Source organism: Mobula hypostoma, chromosome 29 (genome assembly GCF_963921235.1).
Source record: "Mobula hypostoma chromosome 29, sMobHyp1.1, whole genome shotgun sequence".
Classification (NCBI taxonomy): domain Eukaryota; kingdom Metazoa; phylum Chordata; class Chondrichthyes; order Myliobatiformes; family Myliobatidae; genus Mobula; species Mobula hypostoma.
In genome coordinates this window covers 30,529,892-30,549,852 of record NC_086125.1, presented here as the reverse complement: position 1 = coordinate 30,549,852, position 19,961 = coordinate 30,529,892, and the positions used below count along the sequence as shown (strand labels likewise).

General features: G+C 42.5%; 1 protein-coding gene across 2 annotated transcripts in view; it reads left to right on the top strand.

The window, feature by feature from the left end:
• The window catches only part of LOC134339351 (adhesion G protein-coupled receptor E2-like), a 71,604-nt gene that overhangs the window by 26,713 nt on the left and 24,930 nt on the right, over positions 1 to 19,961 (top strand). For both annotated transcript variants that reach the window (XM_063035778.1, XM_063035777.1), the window contains exons 2-4: positions 5,662 to 5,742; positions 18,400 to 18,543; positions 19,574 to 19,684. In XM_063035778.1, coding sequence (XP_062891848.1) covers positions 5,662 to 5,742; positions 18,400 to 18,543; positions 19,574 to 19,684 — 336 coding nt within the window. The remainder of the gene's footprint in view (positions 1 to 5,661; positions 5,743 to 18,399; positions 18,544 to 19,573; positions 19,685 to 19,961) is intronic.

The window sequence follows — 19,961 nt, the reverse complement described above, 5'->3', positions numbered from 1 at the left end:
ATTATGAGGACACACAGTCCTCTTTTATTGCATGCATTAAAGAAATGTTACAATTTGTTCCTCCAGAATGATATCACGTACAAGACAAACCAAGACTAAAAAAAACTGACAAAAAGCACATAATTATAACATATAGTTACAACAGCGCAAGCAATACCATAATTTGATAGAAGAACAGACCATGGGCACTGTAAAAAAAGTCACAAAGTCCCTCGGAAGTCCCATCATCTCACGCAGATGGTTGAAGGAAGAAAACTCTTCCTGCCATGAGCTTCCAGCGCCGCAAACTTGCCGATGCAGCATCCTGGAAGCACCCGACCACAGTCCGAATCTGAGTCTGTCCGAAAACTTCAAGCCTCCGACCAGCTCTCCGACACCGAGCACCGAACACCACCTCTGCCAAGCGCTTCGACCCCGGCCCCGGCAACAGGCAACAGGCAAAGCCGAGGATTTGGGGCCTTCCCCTCCGGAGATTCTCAATCGCACAGTAGCAGCGGCAGCGAAGCGGGTATTTCAGAAGTTTCTCCAGGTGTTCCTCAGTGCTTCTCACGTCCGTCTCCATCAAATCAGGATTGTGCACGGCCCCTATTTAACAAATACGGTATCAATTCGGAGCAGCCGCGCGCACTGCATCACACCGCCATCTTCTCCTCCCCTCCCATTTTATTCTTATGCTGCGTGCATTCAGATACAACACTTACAATCCAGTATTTGTTGCTTTCTGTTTTAATTGCATCATGCCTCTATTTCCCTGTAACTCATCCCATTGGCTGTGATTAAGCCTCATCTCCTGCCTGTCCTTTCTATCATCTCTGTTGCACTCTATCTTTGATTTATTTCTGTGTTCCCCTTCCTCAGCCCTATCACTCCGGTTCCCACCCCCCTGCCAAATTAGTTTAAACCCTCCCTAACAGCTCTATTAAACCTGCCTGCTAGGATGTTGGACTCTTTTGGGTTCAGGTGTAACCTGTCCTTTTTGTACAGGCCGTACCTCCCCCAGAAGAGGCCTCAATGATTAAGGAACCCGAAGCCCTGCCCTCTACACCAGTCTCTCAGCCACGGTTTAATATGCCTGATCATGCTATTCTCATGCTCATTAGCACGTGGCACAGGCTAATATGTGTTGTACCTGACACACATACTCTTATCAGGCAGAGATGTGTTGTATCTGACACAGTTACTGTTGTCAGGTAGACAGTTGCTGTGTCTGCCAATGATTCTGTTGTCATAGTCATAGTCATACTTTATTGATCCCGCGGGAAATTGGTTTTCGTTACAGTTGCTCCATAAATAATAAATAGTAATAAAACCATAAATAGTTAAATAGTAATATGTAAATTATGCCAGGAAATAAGTCCAGGACCAGCCTATTGGCTCAGGGTGTCTGACCCTCCAAGGGAGGAGTTGTAAAGTTTGATGGCCACAGGCAGGAATGACTTCCTATGACACTCTGTGTTGCATCTCGGTGGAATGAGTCTCTGGCTGAATGTACTCCTGTGCCCAACCAGTACATTATGTAGTGGATGGGAGACATTGTCCAAGATGGCATGCAACTTAGACAGCATCCTCTTTTCAGACACCACCGTCAGAGAGTCCAGTTCCATCCCCACAACGGGCAGACAGGTGTTATACCTGACTCTGATACTGTTGTCAGGCAGACATGTTGTACCGGACAATGACCTCAGGCCAAAACATCAACTGTACTCTTTTCCATAGAAGCTGAGTTCCTCCAGCATTTTGCACATGTATTCTCGACACATCACTGTGGCAGGCTGTCTTGCATACTTATACACCGAAGAATGCTTTTCATTACTTGCTGTAGTGACCAGGTCACACAGTTTGGAAATGCTTTGAGTGCCTTTTACCTACATCCCTGAAATATTGATTAGTCCGTCTTCCCCTCAGCAAAATGCCCTCCCCCTCCACACTGCCCTGTTATAGCCAAAACAAAAATGTTCAGAACGGACTGATGCCTAGTGTATTCTGGAGAGTTGGGAAGCCACTTCACACAGTGACCTGATGTCGGTACTTGACGGGCGATCTGTGAAAACCCAGTGATCTGGTTGGTATCGGTACCGAACAGGCAATCCGTGTAGGCCTTTTTGGCCCTCCCCAGCAACCCCACAACCACAATTAACCCTAACCTAATCACAGGACAATTTACAATGACCAATTAACCTACCTGGTAAGTCTTCGGACTGTGGGAGGAAACCAGAAGACCTGGTGAAAACCCACATATTCCACAGGGAGGCTCCCACGGGAACATAGCAGTTACCATGACACTATTACAGCTTGGGGTGTTCCAGAGTTCAGAGTTCAAATCTGATGCTGTGTGAAAGACATTTGTACATCCTTCCCATGAGCACATGAGTTTCCTCCCACAAACATACTGCTTAGTAGATTAATTGGCCATTTTGATAGTCCCGTAATTAGGCTAAGATTACATAGGTGTGTTGCTGGGCAGTTCAACTCATTGAGCCGTAAGGGCCTGTGTCTCTAAATAAATTTATTTATTGTACCTGATAAAGTGGCTATTGAATGTATATTTGAGTTCTTCTGCTTCTGTAGCCCATCCATTTCCAGGTTCAGCACGTTGTGTATTCAGAAACGCTCTTCTGTACACCACTGGTACTGTTATAACGTGTGGTTATTTGAGTTATTGTCACCTTCCTGTCACCCTGAACCAGTCTGACCATTCTCCTCTGACTTCCGTCATTAACAAGCCATTTTCACCACAGAACTGTTGCTCACTGGATGTTGTTTTGCTTATCGCACCATTCTTTGTAAACCCTGCTCTGCACGAAAATCCCAGGAGATCAGCAGTTTCTGAGATACTAAAACTGCCCCATCTGGCACCTACAATCATTCCATAATCAAAGTAATTTAGATCTCATTTCTTCCCCATTCTGAACAACTGAACTTCTTGACCATGTCTGCAATGGATTGAGTTGCTGCCACATGATTGACTGATTAAATATTTTCATTAACAAGTAGGGGCACAGATGTAACGAATGAAGTGGTAACTGAGTGTATACGTACAGAAATTTGATAATAAATTTGACTTTGACTTTGAACATTAAGGTTGCAGTGAGCGCTTAGACATCTCACCATCTTTAAAACCCTTCTGGATTTTGTTTCATTACGGACAATACTTAAGATCAATGAGGAACGTGACACAAAAGAAGAATGCTTAACCTTCTCAGCAGCTTTATGCTACAAGTCTACATGTTTTTATGCATTGAGTTGCTGCCGGATGATTGGAGTCACATCTCATTGGGGAACAGAGGTGGAAAGGGTCAGCAACTTCAAATACCTTGGTTTATCATTTCAGAGGACCAATGTGAAAGTGTAATTATGAAGAAAGCACAGCAGTGCCTCTACTTCTTTAGAATTTTGTGAAGATATGGCATGGCATCTAAAACTTTGACAACTTTTATAGATGTTGGGCTCTTTATCTAGTTTTAGGACTTATGTGAAGATCTGATCACATTTTAGGTCATATTTATGCAGAAATAGAGAAAATTTCTACAGGGTTCACTAACTTTATAGCACCACTGTATTTTAATAATAAATTTACTTTTCACTTTGATTAGATAATTGCATTAACAAGCCTATGTACCTAATAAAGTGGCCACTGAGTGTATGTCACTATACACTACCCTGAGATTCATTTTCTGGCAGGCACTTAGAGGAAAATAAAGAAATACAATAGAGTTTATGAAAAACTATACATAAGCAAAGATAAACCAACAACCAATGTGCAAAAGAAGACAAATCATGTAAATAAAAATAAATAAATAATACTGAGTCTTTGAAAGTAAGTGCAATGGTTGTGGAATCAGTTCAGTGTTGAGGTGAGTGAAGTTATCCATGCTGCTTCAGGGGCCTGATGGTTGCAGGGTCTCGCTCAGACTGCCCTGCGGTTTCACTTGCTGAGGAGCTGCGGATGGAAGTGAATGGAACTGTTGATGAATAATCAGCCAGGAGGGTTTTGAATGCAGGGCAGACAAAAGAATCTGTGACCTCCATCTGCTCCTGATCTCTAGTTTTTGTGCAACAGCCAAACTCATTTCTGACTGCACAATATCTGTGAGATCAGGCTCCGTGACTGCTGGGTTTCTACTCTCACTGACACACACAGCCCGGGGAAGGAGTCAGGCTCAGACTGGGATCCCACCTCCACTGAAGTGCTGCCCTCTGGTGGTGATCATAGTTCACTACCACCAGTGAAACACTTCCCTCTCTCACAGAGCTGTGTACTCTTAATGGGCCCACTACAGAACACAACAAAGAGCAGAAAGCCTGGAAAAACTCGGCAGCATCTGTAGGAAGAGACTGTCATTTGGGTCAGGTTTGCAATAAGGATCCAGACCTGAAACATTAACTGTGCCATTCTTTACATATGGCTGTGGAGAACTCCAATGTTAGCCCAGTGAAATCATCGTCCAGCTACTGTCGGACCACCTCGTGTTAGGAACACAGAAATAGTGAGAATGAAGTGACACAGTGAATCAACATTAGTGAATCAACTGTCTTGTCTCCCTTTCTCTTCACCATTTACACCTCGGACTTCAACTACTGCACAGAGTCTTGTCATCTTCAGAAGTTTTCTGATGACTCTGCCATAGTTGGATGCACCAGCAAGGGAGATGAGGCTGAGTACAGGGCTACAGTAGGAAACTTTGTCACATGGTGCGAGCAGAATTATCTGCAGCTTAATGTGAAAAAGACTAAGGAGCTGGTGGTAGACCTGAGGAGAACTAAGGCACCGGTGACCCCTGTTTCCGTCCAGGGGGTCAGTGTGGACATGGTGGAGGATTACAAATACCTGGGGATACGAATTGACAATAAACTGGACTGGTCAAAGAACACTGAGACTGTCTACAAGAAGGGTCAGAGCTGTCTCTATTTCCTGAGGAGACTGAGGTCCTTTAACATCTGCGGGATGATGCTGAGGATGTTCTACGAGTCTGTGGTGGCCAGTGCAATCATGTTTGCTGTTGTGTGCTGGGGCAACAGGCTGAGGGTGGCAGACACCAACAGAATCAACAAACTCATTCGTAAGGCCAGTGATGTTGTGGGGATGGAACTGGACTCTCTCACGGTGGTGTCTGAAAAGAGGATGCTGTCCAAGTTGCATGCCATCTTGGACAATGTCTCCCATCCACTACATAATGTACTGGGTGGGCATAGGAGTACATTCAGCCAGAGACTCATTCCACCGAGATTCAACACAGAGCGTCATAGGAAGTCATTCCTGCCTGTGGCCATCAAACTTTACAACTCCTCCCTTGGAGGGTCAGACACCCTGAGCCAATAGGCTGGTCCTGGACTTATTTCCTGGCGTAATTTACATATTACTATTTAACTATTTATTTTTTTATTACTATTTAATTATTTATGGTGCAACTGTAACGAAAACCAATTTCCCCCGGGATCAATAAAGTATGACTATAACTATGACTATGACTATGACTATGACTATATGTAGAGCTGAAGGAACAGACATTCAGACCTGGACATAAGCAGGGCGAAATACTCTGTAGCATTGAGGTAGTAATCAGGTGCAAAGTGAAATAAGCTGGACAAATTGCCCGCTATGTGCTTTTAAAGAATGGTTCCTGGCTGCCCCATCTAACATGCTTCTCTCTTCACTTGCAGTATTATTTCTCCATGACCTGCAGGCACTGAACTCTGTTTCCTCTGATTCCTGCTCACCCCAAAACAGAGCCAACTGTAAGGGTAAGTGACAAACCTTCATCACAAGCTTTGGAACTCCCCTCTCTTGCTTCTGTAGTGCTAACTGGGACAAGTGTGAGGGCTAACATAATTCAGTAAGGGGTTGTGTCTGAAGGCAAATGCAAACCTGCCTACCGACCCAGATGCACAGTTCCAAATTCCTCATCCTGTTTAGAATGGCCCTCTCCAGCACTCCAACCTCAGAATCTTTACAAAGGTATTCATAGGGCATGGAATCAGGCCCTTCGGCCTTCTGAGTCCATGCTGGTCATTGGGCTGAATTTGTTGGCCAGGAGCAGAATATGCGACATCCCAAACATAATGTAGGAGCTGTGGAACTGACAGACTCCTGGAGTGGTGTGAACTGTGTGGACAGAGTGAACAGTATGGGTGGTGTAGATGGTGTGGACAGTGTGAGTTGATAGCGTAGACAGTGCAGACAGGAATATCCAAATCTCGGGCTAGTCAACTGTCAGAGTCATCAAGTCATAGAAAAACACAGCACAGGAACAAGAAGGGTCTTTGGCTCATCTAGTCCATGCCAAACCATCTAAGCTGCCTACTCCCATCGACCTGCAACCAAACCATAGCCAGCCATACCCCTACTATCCATGTACCTACTGAAACTTCTCTTAAGCTTTGATATCGAGCTCACATGCACCACTTGTGTTGACAACTCATTCCACACTCTTGCAACCCTCTGAGTGAAGATGTTTCCCCTCATGTTCCCCTTAAACTTTTCACCTTTCACCCTTAACCCAAAATCTCTAGTTGTAGTCCCACCCAACCTCAGTGGAAAAAGCCTGCTTGCATTTACCCTATCAATGCCCCTCTTAATTTTGTAGACTTCTAACAACTTTCTCCTCAATCTTCCACATTCCAAGGAATGAAGTCCTAACCTATTCAATCTTTACTTGTAAATCAGGTCCTCCAGACCCAGCAACATCCTTGTAAATTTTCTCTGTACTCTTTCAATCTTATTTACATTTTTCCTGTAAGTAGGTGACTAAAACTGCACTCAATACTCCAAGTTAGGCCGCACCAATGCCCTTATACAACTTCAACATAATATCCCATCTTAGGTACGATTTATGAAGGCCAATGTGCCAAAAGCTGACTTTATGACCCTATCTACCTGTTCTGCCATTTTCAATGAATTATGGACCTATATTTATTCCCTGATACCTTTGTTCTACTGCACCTCAGTGCCCTACCATTTACTGTGTAAGGCCCACCCTGGCTGGTTCTACCAAAGTGCAGCACCTCATACTTGTCTGCATTAAATTCTATCTACCATTTTTCAGCCCATTTTTCCAGCTGGTCTAGATCCTGCTGCAAGTTCTGAGAGCCTTTCTCGTTGTCCACTTCACCCCCAATCTTGGTGTCATCTACAAAATTGTGATCCAATTAACTACATTATCATTCAAATCATTGATATACATGACAAACAACAACGGACCCAGCACCAATCCCTGCAGCGCTCCACTAGTTGTAATGTATTGTGTGAGTATTCATAGCGTCAGAGTGCGTATGACGTCAGGACGTGGAGAAGTAAAAATGGAAGTCAGGTGAGTAAAAGTGGTTGTTCAATCTACAGCGGTGTCCAAGTCACATCAACATTACATGGTGTCAGAAGAAATTGTGAAAAAAGAGGAAGAGAAGACACGTAAAAGATGTCACAGTTACAGCCACCGTCAAGTTTAAGCCGACGAGGTAATCTTGCTGAGAGCTGGAAAAATGGATCCAGAAGTTTGAGCTGTTTTGCATCGTTAACGGCGTAGCTGAAAAGACGGAGAATGTGTAATGTGCTACGTTTCTGCATGTGGCGGGAGAAGAGGCAATAAAGGTTGGTAACACTTTTGTCTCCCAAGATGACGAGCAAGATAAAATTGAAGTGTTGAAGAAAAAGTTTCAAGATTACTGCGAACCGAGAAAAAACCTACCGTACATCCGACACATGTTTTTCACGAGGGCTCAAGGACCAATAGAGACCATAGACGCCTACGTAACAGATTTGAAGAACAAGGCAAAAAACTGTGAGTTCGGACAACTGCATGACTCTTTAATACATGGCAGGATTGTATGCGGCATACGGGATGATCAAGTGAGAGGCTATTGAGAGAGGCGGATCTTACATTAGAAAAGGCCAGCAAGATCACGTCAAGTCAGGTTAAAGTGCTCAATGAAGAGATTGAAGTGCACAAAATAAATACTGTGAAAACTGACGAGAGTAGGACAAAGCCAGCTCCACAGGATAATCAAAAGGAAGTTAATTGCAACAGATGTGGTTATAAACATGGATACAGAAAATGTCCAGCTTTTGATCAGACATGCAAGTTATGCCAGAAAAGAAGTCACTTTGCAAAGACGTGCAAATCGAAGGAGCACACAAGGAAAATGCACGCTGTGGAACAGAGTGAGAGCAACAGTGACATGTTCATTGGCACAGTTGAAGTGGAACAGGAGGTATGCATCAAGAATATTGACAATGCAGAGATGGAGGATGAAGATGATTGGACTCAAGATCTGATAATAAACAGGAGGAATGTGACATTTAAGCTTGACACTGGGGCAAAGTGCAATGTAATGTCAGCACAAACATTCAACTCACTGGACATCGGAGGAAGACTGAGAAAATCCACCTGCAAGATTGTTCCATATTTGGGCCACAAGATGGCGCCATTGAGCAAAAAAAGCACTCACCTGTGTGTACAAAGGTCAACAATACAAGATCGAGTTTGAAATAGTACAGCAACATGTTCCAGCAATAAAAAGCAACATGCACAAAGCTAGGCCTGGTGAAGCGAATCTATGGTGTTGAAAAAGAAAATGACATTCTCAAAGACTTTGATGACTTGTTTTCTGAATTAGGATGTTTATCAGGGAAACACCATATCCAGATTGATCCAACTATTGCACCAGTCGTGTATGCCCCTTGAAAGATTCCAGTAGCTCTCAGGGATCAAGTAGTGGAGGAGCTACACAGAATGGAAGAGATGGGAGTCATAACAAGACAAATAGAACCGACCGACTGGGTGAATAGTATGGTGACAGTGGTCAAAGAAAAAAAGACGAGGATTTGCATGGATCCACAATATCTCAACCAAGCCATCAAAAGAGAGCACTATCCGCTGCTCACGGTTGAAGAGGTTGTCTCCCACATACCTAACGCAAAATACTTTTCAGTATTAGACGCAAATCAAGGTTTCTGGCAGATCAAGCTGGATGAAGAAAGTTCCAAATTATGCACTTTCAACACGCCCATAGGGAGATATCGTTTCCTGCGTCTACCCTTTGGGATTTCTTCTGCATCAGAGGTATTCCAGAGATCCGTGGCACAAGTGACTGAAGGCCTGGACGGGGTGGTCAACATCATTGACGATTTGCTGATATGGGGTGACACCATTGAGGAACATGATCAGAGACTGAGGAAGCTCCTGGAGAGAGCACGTGAGTACAACCTAAAACTGAACAAAAGTAAACGTAAGGTCAGAATTACAGAGGTCAAATACATAGGTCATGTACCCAGCGCCGATGGCATAAAACCAGACGATGAAAAGGTCAGAGCTGTGGTACAGCTACCACTACCCGAGGACAAGCAAGAACTATTGAGGTTCATGGGCATGATACAGTATCTTGACAAATTCATTCCCAACTTATCAGAGGTCAGCACTCCACTCCGAAAGCTACTAGAGAGCAAGACTGAATGGCATTGGGAAGACGAACAAAAGAAAAGTTTTGACACATTGAAGCAGTTGGTTACCAATGCACCAGCACTCAAGTTCTATGATGTCAATAAACCGGTGACGATGTCTGTGGATGCCAGTTCAGAGGGAATAGGAGCTGTTATACTGCAGGATGGGAGGCCTGTGGCATATGGATCACGAGCACTTACGGACTGTCAATGCTGATATGCTCAAATCGAGAAGGAATTACTCACCATAGTTTCTGGGTGTGAGAAGTTCCACCAATATGTATATGGCAAAGAAATCCAGGTTGAGAGTGATCACAAACCACTTCAGAGCATCTTCAAAAAGCCACTCCACCAAGCTACTGTGAGGCTGCAAAGGATGCTTCTCAGGCTACAGAGGTACACTCTCACAGTCACCTATAAGCCAGGAAAAGAATTGTACATCGCTGATGCTTTGAGCCGTGCTTACCTCAAAGAACAAAAGGAAGAGTTGCTAGGAAGAGAGCTGGAGATCAACTGGGTTACACCTCAGCTACTCTGAGGAGAAGTTGAACATGTTCAAGAAAGTGACTGCAGATGATCCTGAAATGCAAATACTAAGAGACATTACAATGAATGGATGGCCAACAGAAAGAAAAGATGTTCCAAAGGAAATGCAGAAATACTGGACATTTAAAAAGAAAATCAGCTATGCATCAGGACTAATGTTCAGAACGGCAAAACTCATCGTACCAAACCAAATGAGACAGGAAATGCTCAACAGAATTCATGAGTCACACCTGGGATAGTGAAATGTAAAGAAAGAGCAAGGGACATTTTCTATTGGCCAGGCATGTCAACTCAGATAGAGGACATTGTGTCTCAGTGTGCTGTCTGTAATGAAAACAAAAACAGCAATCCGAGAGGGCCTCTGCTTCCCCACCCACTACCAGGAAGACCATGGGAGAAGATTGGCACAGATCTCTTTCACTACAATGGTGCAGAATATCTGCTTTGTGTGGACTACTATTCAAAATATCCAGAGATCACCAAGTTCAGTGACACGTCCAGTCGAGGTGTCATTACCGCAATGGTCGACGTTCGCAAGACATGGGATTCCAGATATTGTCGTTAGTGACAACGGTCCACAATATGCCAGTGGTGAGTTCAGAGGGTTCTCAGAAAGCTGGGAATTTCAGCATGTTACTTCCAGTCCAGGGCACGCTCAGTCTAATGGACAAGCAGAGAGAACTGTGCAGACTGTCAAGAACATGGTCAAGAAGGCACAAATCAGCAACGGTGACCCTTACATCGCTCTGCTTGAATACCGCAACTCACCGATTGAGGGTGAGGGGTTCTCTCCTGCGCAGCTGTTGATGGGACGTCGTCTGAAGTCCAGACTGCAACATCCACAACTCTACTGACTCCTGAAGGTAATGCTCACGTACATGACAAGCAAAAGTACAAGCAAATAAAGCAAAAGATCTACCATGACAGACATACAATACAGTTGCCAGATCCGCATACAGGTGAAAATGTCAGAATACAGAGAGGAGACACTTGGCAACCAGCTGTGGTTGTGAACAGACATCAGCAGCCAAGATCTTTCATAGTTCGCACGCCGGATAGAAGAGTCTACAGGAGGAACAGGAAGCATCTGCTGAAGACAGGCGAGAGGGAGTTTCCACGTACAGATGCACAGGACATTTCCACAGATACAGACATGGAAACAAATGACACCAAGAGTGATGCAGACCACAAAGACACAGAGGCCACTTGAGAGACTGACATTGATGAAGGACAAGCACAGTCACAGTTGTATCACACACGGTCTGGGAGACAAGTCAAACTTCCAGCTAGATACAGAGACTAGACATACATACAGTCTCATACAGTTTGAGGCAAAGTCACACATGTTATAAGTTACAAGGTGTGAAATAAAAGGTTTATTAGTCTATGTTAGTAAAAGAAGATACACTGCTGTTAGTATTGTAAGATACAATGCAGAATACAGTACAAGAAGGTAAGATTTTTTTTAGTTTATGTTATGGTTGTTGCACTGTAAGAAGGGCATACCTAGAGGCATTGTTTTGGTAATTTACAGTGTTGTAAAAAGAAAAAAAAAATCTTGAGAAGCGGAATGTAATGGATTGTGTGAGTATTCGTAGCATCAGAGTACGTATGACGTCAGGACGTAGAGAAGTAAAAATGGAAGTCTGGCGAATAAACGTGGTTGTTCAATCTACAGCGGTGTCCGAGTCACATCAATATTACACTAGTCACAGGCCTCCAGTCACAGAGGCAACCGTCTACTACCATCTCCCCTTCTCCCACAATGCCAATGTAAATGCCAAGCAACTGAACCAACCTCCCAAGTAGGACCTTGTCAAATGCCTTGCCGAAGGCCATGTGGATAACATCCACTAAATCTTCCTTAATTTTTTTATATATAGGCTGATAATTGCACTCCGATAATTTTGCCAAATCTTTTGGCATAATGATGCCCAAATATTTGACGGACTCTGTTTGCCATGCCCAATGACATCTACTTTCAATTTCCCTTGGTGGGCTATAGTTATAATCTTATAACCATATAACAATTACAGCACGGAAACAGGCCATTTCAGCCCTTCTAGTCCACGCCGAACTCTTACACTCACCTAGTCCCACCGACCTGCACTCAGCCCATAACCCTCCATTCCTTTCCTGTCCATGTATCTATCCAATTTAATGGATATTAAAATACTAATGGATTTCTATTAACCAATTAAACCAAGTTATATGAAAGTAGTTGGGTTTTATCTATGTTGATCCTGATAATTGGCCATATTGTTCAAAGGATTGCATCAATTTAGGTAAAGAGTATGTTGGTTGCCCTAGATAGATTAAAATGTCATCCGCATAACAGGCCAATTTATGCTCTGTCCCTTTAATAGTAATTCCCCTGATATCTTCATTTTGTCTGATGTATTGAGCTAATGGTTCCAGATATAATGCGAAGAGTAGCGGTGACCATGCACAACCCTGTCTCGTGCCCCTTTCTAGGGTAAAACTATTAGATAAATATCCATTGATTTTAATCCTGGCAGTAGGAATGTCGTATAGTGCCTGTATAGTTTTAATAATTATGTCAGGTAGACCAAATTTATGTAAAATTCTGTAAAGAAAATTACAAATAACCAAATCAAATGCCTTTTCAGCGTCCACGCTTATCACTATTGCTTCAATTTCATTTTTTTTAAATATGATCCACAATGTGAAGTGTCCTTTATATATTGTCTTGTGTTTGGCATTGTTGTATAAAACCTGTCTGATCATTGTGTATCAGTGTGGGTAGAAATTCTTCTAATTGTTTGGCCATGATGGAGGTAAATATTCTATAATCCACATTAAGAACAGATATTTGTCTAAACGGCCCACATTCCATTTTATCCTTGCCTTCTTTCGGCATAGCTGAGATTATCGTCTCCTTCCAGCTGGGTGGCATTTGCGCCTTTCTTAGAGCCCAGTTCAGTGTGGGGAGTAAAACAGGGATTAACTCACTTCTAAACTCCTTATACCACTCTGCCGTATATCCATCTGATCATGGTGGCTTGCTTAATTTAAGCCTACGAATTGCAGTTTTTAGTTCAGCTTCAGTTATGTCAGCAGTCATCGTTCTATTTTGTTCTTCGCTTAAAGTGTGTAACTCTACAGAATTCAGCAAGGTGTCAATTTGGATTACGCTTCCCCCGGAACTTTGGAATATAGAGTTTCGTTAAACATTTCAAAAGCTTCTTGAATTTCACTTAGCTTATATTTTATCACTTTCGTTCTTGGATCCCTTATTCTATGAATTGTATTTTCTGCTACCTTTTTTTTTCAGTTTCCACACCAGTATTTTCATAGATTAAGATCCACTTTCATAGTGTCTCTGTTTCAGAAACATTAATTTTTTCCAATTTCTTGTGTAGCCAAACTATTAATTTCATTCCTAATTTTTTTAATTTCCTCTAGTGTATCCTGTGCCAAACTCAAATTGTGTTTTTTTCTAGTTCCTTCAGCTTATTTTGTAATTCCTCTAATGTTCTGTTCCTTATTTTTTTCTGATATGAAGTCGTCATTATAATTTTCCCTCTCAAGACAGCCTTTAGAGTATCCCATAGAATGGGAGGTAATTCATTATCATTGAATTCTAAGTAAAGACAAAATTTCTTTTATAATTTGTTCCTTAAAATAGGGATCATTGAGTAGACTTGAATTTAGTTTCCAAATAGTATTCTTTGATTGTAGGTCAAAATCAACAGATAAATGTATAGGTGCATGGTCACTTACATCTATTGTCCCAATTCCACAGGTGATTATTTTGTCTTTATCTTTTCCAAATGTTATGAAATAGTGTATTCTTGTATATATGGAATGGGGGGCAGAATAATGAGTGTAATCCCTTCTGTCGGGGAAAAGGTCCCTCCATATATCAATTAGACCAACATCCTCAGAAAGAGTGTTAACTTTCTTATGTAAGGACTTTGTTTCATAAGTTTTTTCTATTGGAAGAGTCCAACTTTGGTTGTAATTGTAAATTTAAGTCTCCCCCACATATAAAGAGACCTTCTGTTTCCGTTACCATAATATTAGTAATTTTCTGGAAGAAACTATTATCACTTCCTGGGGGTGCGTATATATTCAATAGAATAACTGAATTTCCATCTAAATGCCCCCTTACCAGAATATATCTGCCTTCCTTATCTCCCATTTCAAATACATTTTCAAAATTTAGCTTACTTGAGATGAGAATAGCAACTCCTCTTCTATGTCCTGATTTATATGAGGAGAAAAACGAATTAGTGAAGCCTATTCTCTTTAATTTTCTATGCTCATTATCACTTAAGTGAGTTTCCTGTAAATATACTACATGGGCTTGTTCTTTTTTTCATTTTTGATAGAATTTTACTGTACTTGACTGGATTCAACAGCCCATTGACATTAAAAGAAATGAATTTTACTTAGTCCTTAGCCATGTGTATTTATCTGTTAGTATATCATTGAAATTTGCAGAATATAACTTAATCGATTTACTCCCTGAACAAATAAGAGCCAAAAAATGCGGATAATAAAAAAAAAGGTAATGGAGGTGTGATTCCAAGGCTGGGGTCTCTAGATGACCCTGGGTTGAGCTAGAAGAAAAGTCTAGCCGTGGGGGATAGCCCTTCCTACCTGTGAGTTGAGGGCCCCCGTTGCAGTACCTGTAAAAGTAAGTAAAAAAAAAACTATGCCCATTACACAGAAATGATTTCCCTGTGTATTCCTCCCATGTATATATTCTCATTTAGGTGGGGGAAAAGGAATGAATAAATGAATTTTTAAAAATTGTGTAATATAAAATCCACATTATAATACGTATTTCTCGAGGTAGGTATATCACCGTCTATTTTTGCTTCCGTTTAGTTTATCAGCACTTTTAAAGTTAGCCAAACCTTATGGCTCTTCTGGAGGAGGTGAGGACTGCCCTCGGAGAACTGACAGTCTCTTCCTAATATCCTTCTCTCGTCCTGCTCCCGTCCCCTGCTTTCTACAAATCCCATTTCCAGACAAGTTGGGATATTTTCCAAAATGCAATAAAAACAATAATCTGTGATATGTTAATTCATGTGAACCTTTATTTAACTGGCAAAAGTACAAAGAAAAGATTTTCAATAGTTTTACTGACCAACTTAATTGTATTTTGTAAATATACACAAATTTAGAATTTGATGGCTGCAACACACTCAACAAAAGTTGGGACAAAGTTAAAATAAGATTGAAAAGTGCACAGAATATTCAAGTAACACCGGTTTGGAAGACTCCACATTAAGCAGGCTAATTGGTAGCAGGTGACGTATCTTGACTGGGTATAAAAGTAGTGTCCATCAAAGGCTCAGTCTTTGCAAGCAAGGATGGGTCGTGGCTCACCCCTTTGTGCCAAAATTCATGAAAGAATTGTTAGTCAGTTCAAAAGGAACATTTCTCAATGCAAGATTGCAGAGAATTTAGGTCTTTCAACATCTACAGTACATAATATTGTGAAAAGATTCAGACAATTCAGAGACATCTCAGTGCGTAAAGGGCAAGGTCTGAAACCACTGTTGAATACGCGTGATCTTCGAGCCCTCAGGCGGCACTGCCTAAGAAACCGTCATGCTACTGTGGCAATTATAGCCACCTGGGCTCGGGAGTACTTCGGAAAACCATTGTCACTCAACACAGTCCGTCGCTGCATCCAGAAATGCAACCTGAAACTGTATTACGCAAGGAGGAAGCCATACATCAACTCTATGCAGAAATGCCGGTGAGTTCTCTGGGCCCGAGCTCATCTCAGATTGACCGAAAGACTGTGGAACCGTGTGCTGTGGTCAGATGAGTCCACATTTCAGCTAGTTTTCGGAAAAAATGGGAGTCGAGTTCTCCGTGCCAAAGATGAAAACGACCATCCAAATTGTTATCAGCGAAAGGTGCAAAAGCCAGCATCGGTGATGGTATGGGGGTGCATCAGTGCCCACGGCATGGGTGAGTTGCATGTATGTGAAGGTACCATTGGCTCTGAGGCATATATTAGAATTTTAGAGAGACATATGTTGCCATCAAGGCGACTTCTCTTCCCGGGACGTCCATGCTTATTTCAGCAGGACAATGCCAGACCACATTCTGCACGCGCTACAACAGAGTGGCTTTGTAGACACAGAGTGTGTGTGCTTGACTGGCCTGCTGCCAGTCCAGATCTATCTCCTATTGAAAATGTACGGTGCACCATGAAGAGGGGAATTAGACAACGGAGCCCACGGACTGTTGAGCAGCTGAAGTCTAATATCAAGCAAGAATGGACAAAATTTCCAATTGCAAATCTACTACAATTAGTATCCTCAGTTCCAGAATGATTAAAAAGTGTTACTAAAAGGAAAGGTGATGTAACACAATGGTAAACATGCCTCTGTCCCAACTTTTGTTGAGTGTGTTGCAGCCATCAAATTCTAAATTTGTGTATGTTTACAAAATACAATTAAGTTGGTCAGTAAAACTATTGAAAATCTTTTCTTTGTACTTTTGTCAGTTAAATAAAGGTTCACGTGAATTAACATATCACAGATTTTTGTTTTTATTGCATTTTGGAAAATATCCCAACTCTTCTGGAAATGAGGTTTGTAGGTTCTCTTACTATTTCCCAAGCAGATTGGGATAACTGCTCAGCCAGACTTTCCCTTGGTTTGACCACGCTAATGGGCAGTCCTCTGTTGTACATGTCTGTAGTCGCCTCTTCCACCATCTGGTATAGTCGTATCCCTTCTTGGTAAAATACCCTCAGTTTAGCAGGGTACGGGGTTTGGAATTTAATCTTTTCTTGCTTTAATATTTGTTTCGCTTCGGAATACTCCTTCCTTTTCTGTAGAACCGCCGGGGGGGTAATCATGATCAAAGTATATTAACTTCCCATTCCAAAAAACCCTCTTCTTACCCCAGGCCCTTGGTAGAATCTCCGCCTTGCTCTTGAATCGAAGGAATCTAAGTACTATTGAGCGTGGTTTACTTTCTCTGTCTCTGTGAGGCCGCTGGACGAGCGAGCGATGTGCCCTCTCAATTTCAATCTTCATAGTCTGGGGAATCTCCAGCGCTTCCCGCACCAGCTTTTCTACAAAGTCCATCATCGACAATCCCGCCGCTCCTTCGGGAACATTATAAATCCTGACATTTTTCCGTCGTGATCTTCCCTCCTGGTCAAGCAATTTACTTTCCTGTTGATTTAATACTTTTATCATCTTACTTAGTATCTGTTCCACATTTTGCACGCCATCTTCCACCTTCTCAATTCGAGTCTCTGCCACCGCTATTTTCTGATTGACGTTGGCAAGCTCTGACTATATCATTGAGTTGCTGTTTTATATCCTGTTGGACTTCCCTTATCTCTTCCAGAATCCTTATCATAATTGCCACTTCACCTGCACGAGGACCCGCATCAGCCTCGCCGCCACGCGCACGTGTAGGAGAGCCGCGTGCACGAGGCCCCGCGTCAGCCTCGCCGCCACGCGCACGTGTAGGAGAGCCGTGCGCTGCACCTCTCTCTTCCATAGGCTCTGCAGTGGTGCTTTTTTTATCTCCATTCTTTCTCCCCATTTTGCCCCCCTTATCAATTCAGCTATTTTCGAAAGATCTTGTATTTGATGGATTAACGGGGCAAAATATACGTTTTTCCAGAGGAGCTGTTGATTTAAGCTGCCATTCTGAACGATGACGTCACCAGATTTGACTTACCTTTTCTATTTCTTGTTGTAACCCGTGGTCCACCTCCCAGCCACTGTTGGGAGGCCTGTATATAACTGCCATCAACGTCCTTTTACCCTTGCAGTTTCTGAACTCAACCCACAAGGATTCAACATCTTCCGATCCTATGTCACATCTTTCTACTAATTTGGTGCCATTCTTTACCAGTAGAGCCACACCACCCCCTCTGCCTACCTTCCTATCCCTCCGATACAATGTGTAAATATCTCTGCTAGGCCTCCCCGCAATTTCTGCACTTGCCTCCCACAGGGCCCAAGAGAACACCTTGTCAGGCTCTGGGGATTTATCCACCCTAATTTGCCTTCACACAGCAAATATCTCCTCATCTGTAATCTGCATAGTGTTAATGAACTTGCTGCTGCTTCGCCTCACTTCTAAAGACTCTGTGTTCAATACAGATGCAAAAAATTCATTTAAGATCTCTCCCCATCTCTTTTGGCTCCATGCGTAGATTACCATTCTGAGGGGTTGGATTAATGTCAGTTACATTGAACAGGTTGCAAGCATTAGCTTTCTAATCTCTTCCCAAACCTAAAGTCCTCTAAAGCTACAGGCAGGCAATAAAGTACAAGATCATAATCAAGTAGATTTTGAGTTTGAGAGTCCATCTTATCATACTAGGGAACCATTAAGTAGTCCAATAATAGCTGGGTAGAAGTTGTCAGCAACCAATGATTGTTCACCATTGTATATTTCAGAATCTGATGCTTGTCGGTCACACACATGTCCTTATGGCTCAGACTGTGTGGCCAATCGCAGCGGGTATGCCTGTCACTGCAAGAAAGGGTTTAAACTGTGCCTGGAGATACAGAACTGTACAACTGGGCGTCCCTACTGCAAAGGTAAATTTTCTCTATTTCAGTAACTTCACTGCTTATCCCGGTATCCACCAGCATCCATGTTATGTTTCATTGGCAAGCAGTGTGTCTTGGTTACCTGGAGAAGATTACGGTAATCAGACTGGATCACAGGCTTCATTGTTCCCATGTTCATCTATGTGTGGTGAAAACAAATCAAAGTTCTAACAATGCTAGAAATGTTCAGCAAGTTGAGCAGCATCTGAAGAGGGAGAGATAGTCAGTTTTTCACATCAGTGACACAGGTGCTAGGTTACTGACCTGGGAGATTGACTTTGTTCATCCTCCACAGATGCTGCCTAACTTGCTGAGAGTTTGATTGTTTTCAGTGTTAATTATTGATTTCCATCATACTGATTGTAGTCCATTATATATACTTCATCATTCCATGAAGCCTCAGGCTGTATGGCTGCAAGGGGTCAGAAGCTCAGTCTCAGGCAGATGAGATGGTTGAGTTATAGCTGGTGTTATCAGTAACAATATTGATGTGTGAACTCCTATATCACCATGATTGTTGGGAAGCTTAACTTTGGTTAATTGTTTGAATCTGGAGCAAATTTCAGATTAGCAAGACTTTGAGATTGTTGTGAAAACCTGACTAATTCACTTTATTCCACTGGGGAAAGAAAGCAGCTACCTCTCTTAACAGTATCTCTAGAGTATACGAACGTGATTCTATTCCCTCAGAGTCTGGGAGGGGTTGGCTCAGTGTCTGGGTCAGGCAGCTGGGTGTGTGGCTGAAGGCTCCTCTTCATCTTTCCCTACATACTCACTGATTCCGTCCCTGGCTGTCTGCATTCTAGGCCCCTGTCAACCAGTGAAGCCGGTCTAGAGACTGCAGCTTCATTAGAGAGCTGATGCAATCTGCTGCCCTTCCGATGAATCAGTGAGGTCAGGTCTCAGGCCTCGGGCCTACTGTCTCTGGCTCAAACATCCTCCTTGTCATCTAACACACAACCTGAGCCAGTGAAGAACTAAACTGAAAGTTTACATTAATATTTCAATTTATTCCCAGACGTTGATGAGTGCAAATTAAAGAAAATGAAATGTAACAAGAGAGAAAGCTGCTTAAATACGATCGGAAACTACTGCTGTCTGACCGGAGGAGGTCACTCCAATTGTACAGGTGAGGAGTGACGGTCATTGTACTTTACACAAAGCAGACATACATTAGTTTAAAATATTCTGAATGTTTGAAAGTAAAATTACTCTCTGAACATACACTTTAAATCTAAGATTCCATTAGTTTCAACAGGGTCCTGCTGAAGGGTCTCAGCCTGAAATGTTGACTGTAATCTTTTCCATAGATGCTGCCTAGCCTGCTGAGTTCCTCCAGCATTTTGTGTCTGGCCAGTCTGTTTATTGTTTTCTGAACTCTGGCATGAAACACAAGGAAGAGGAAT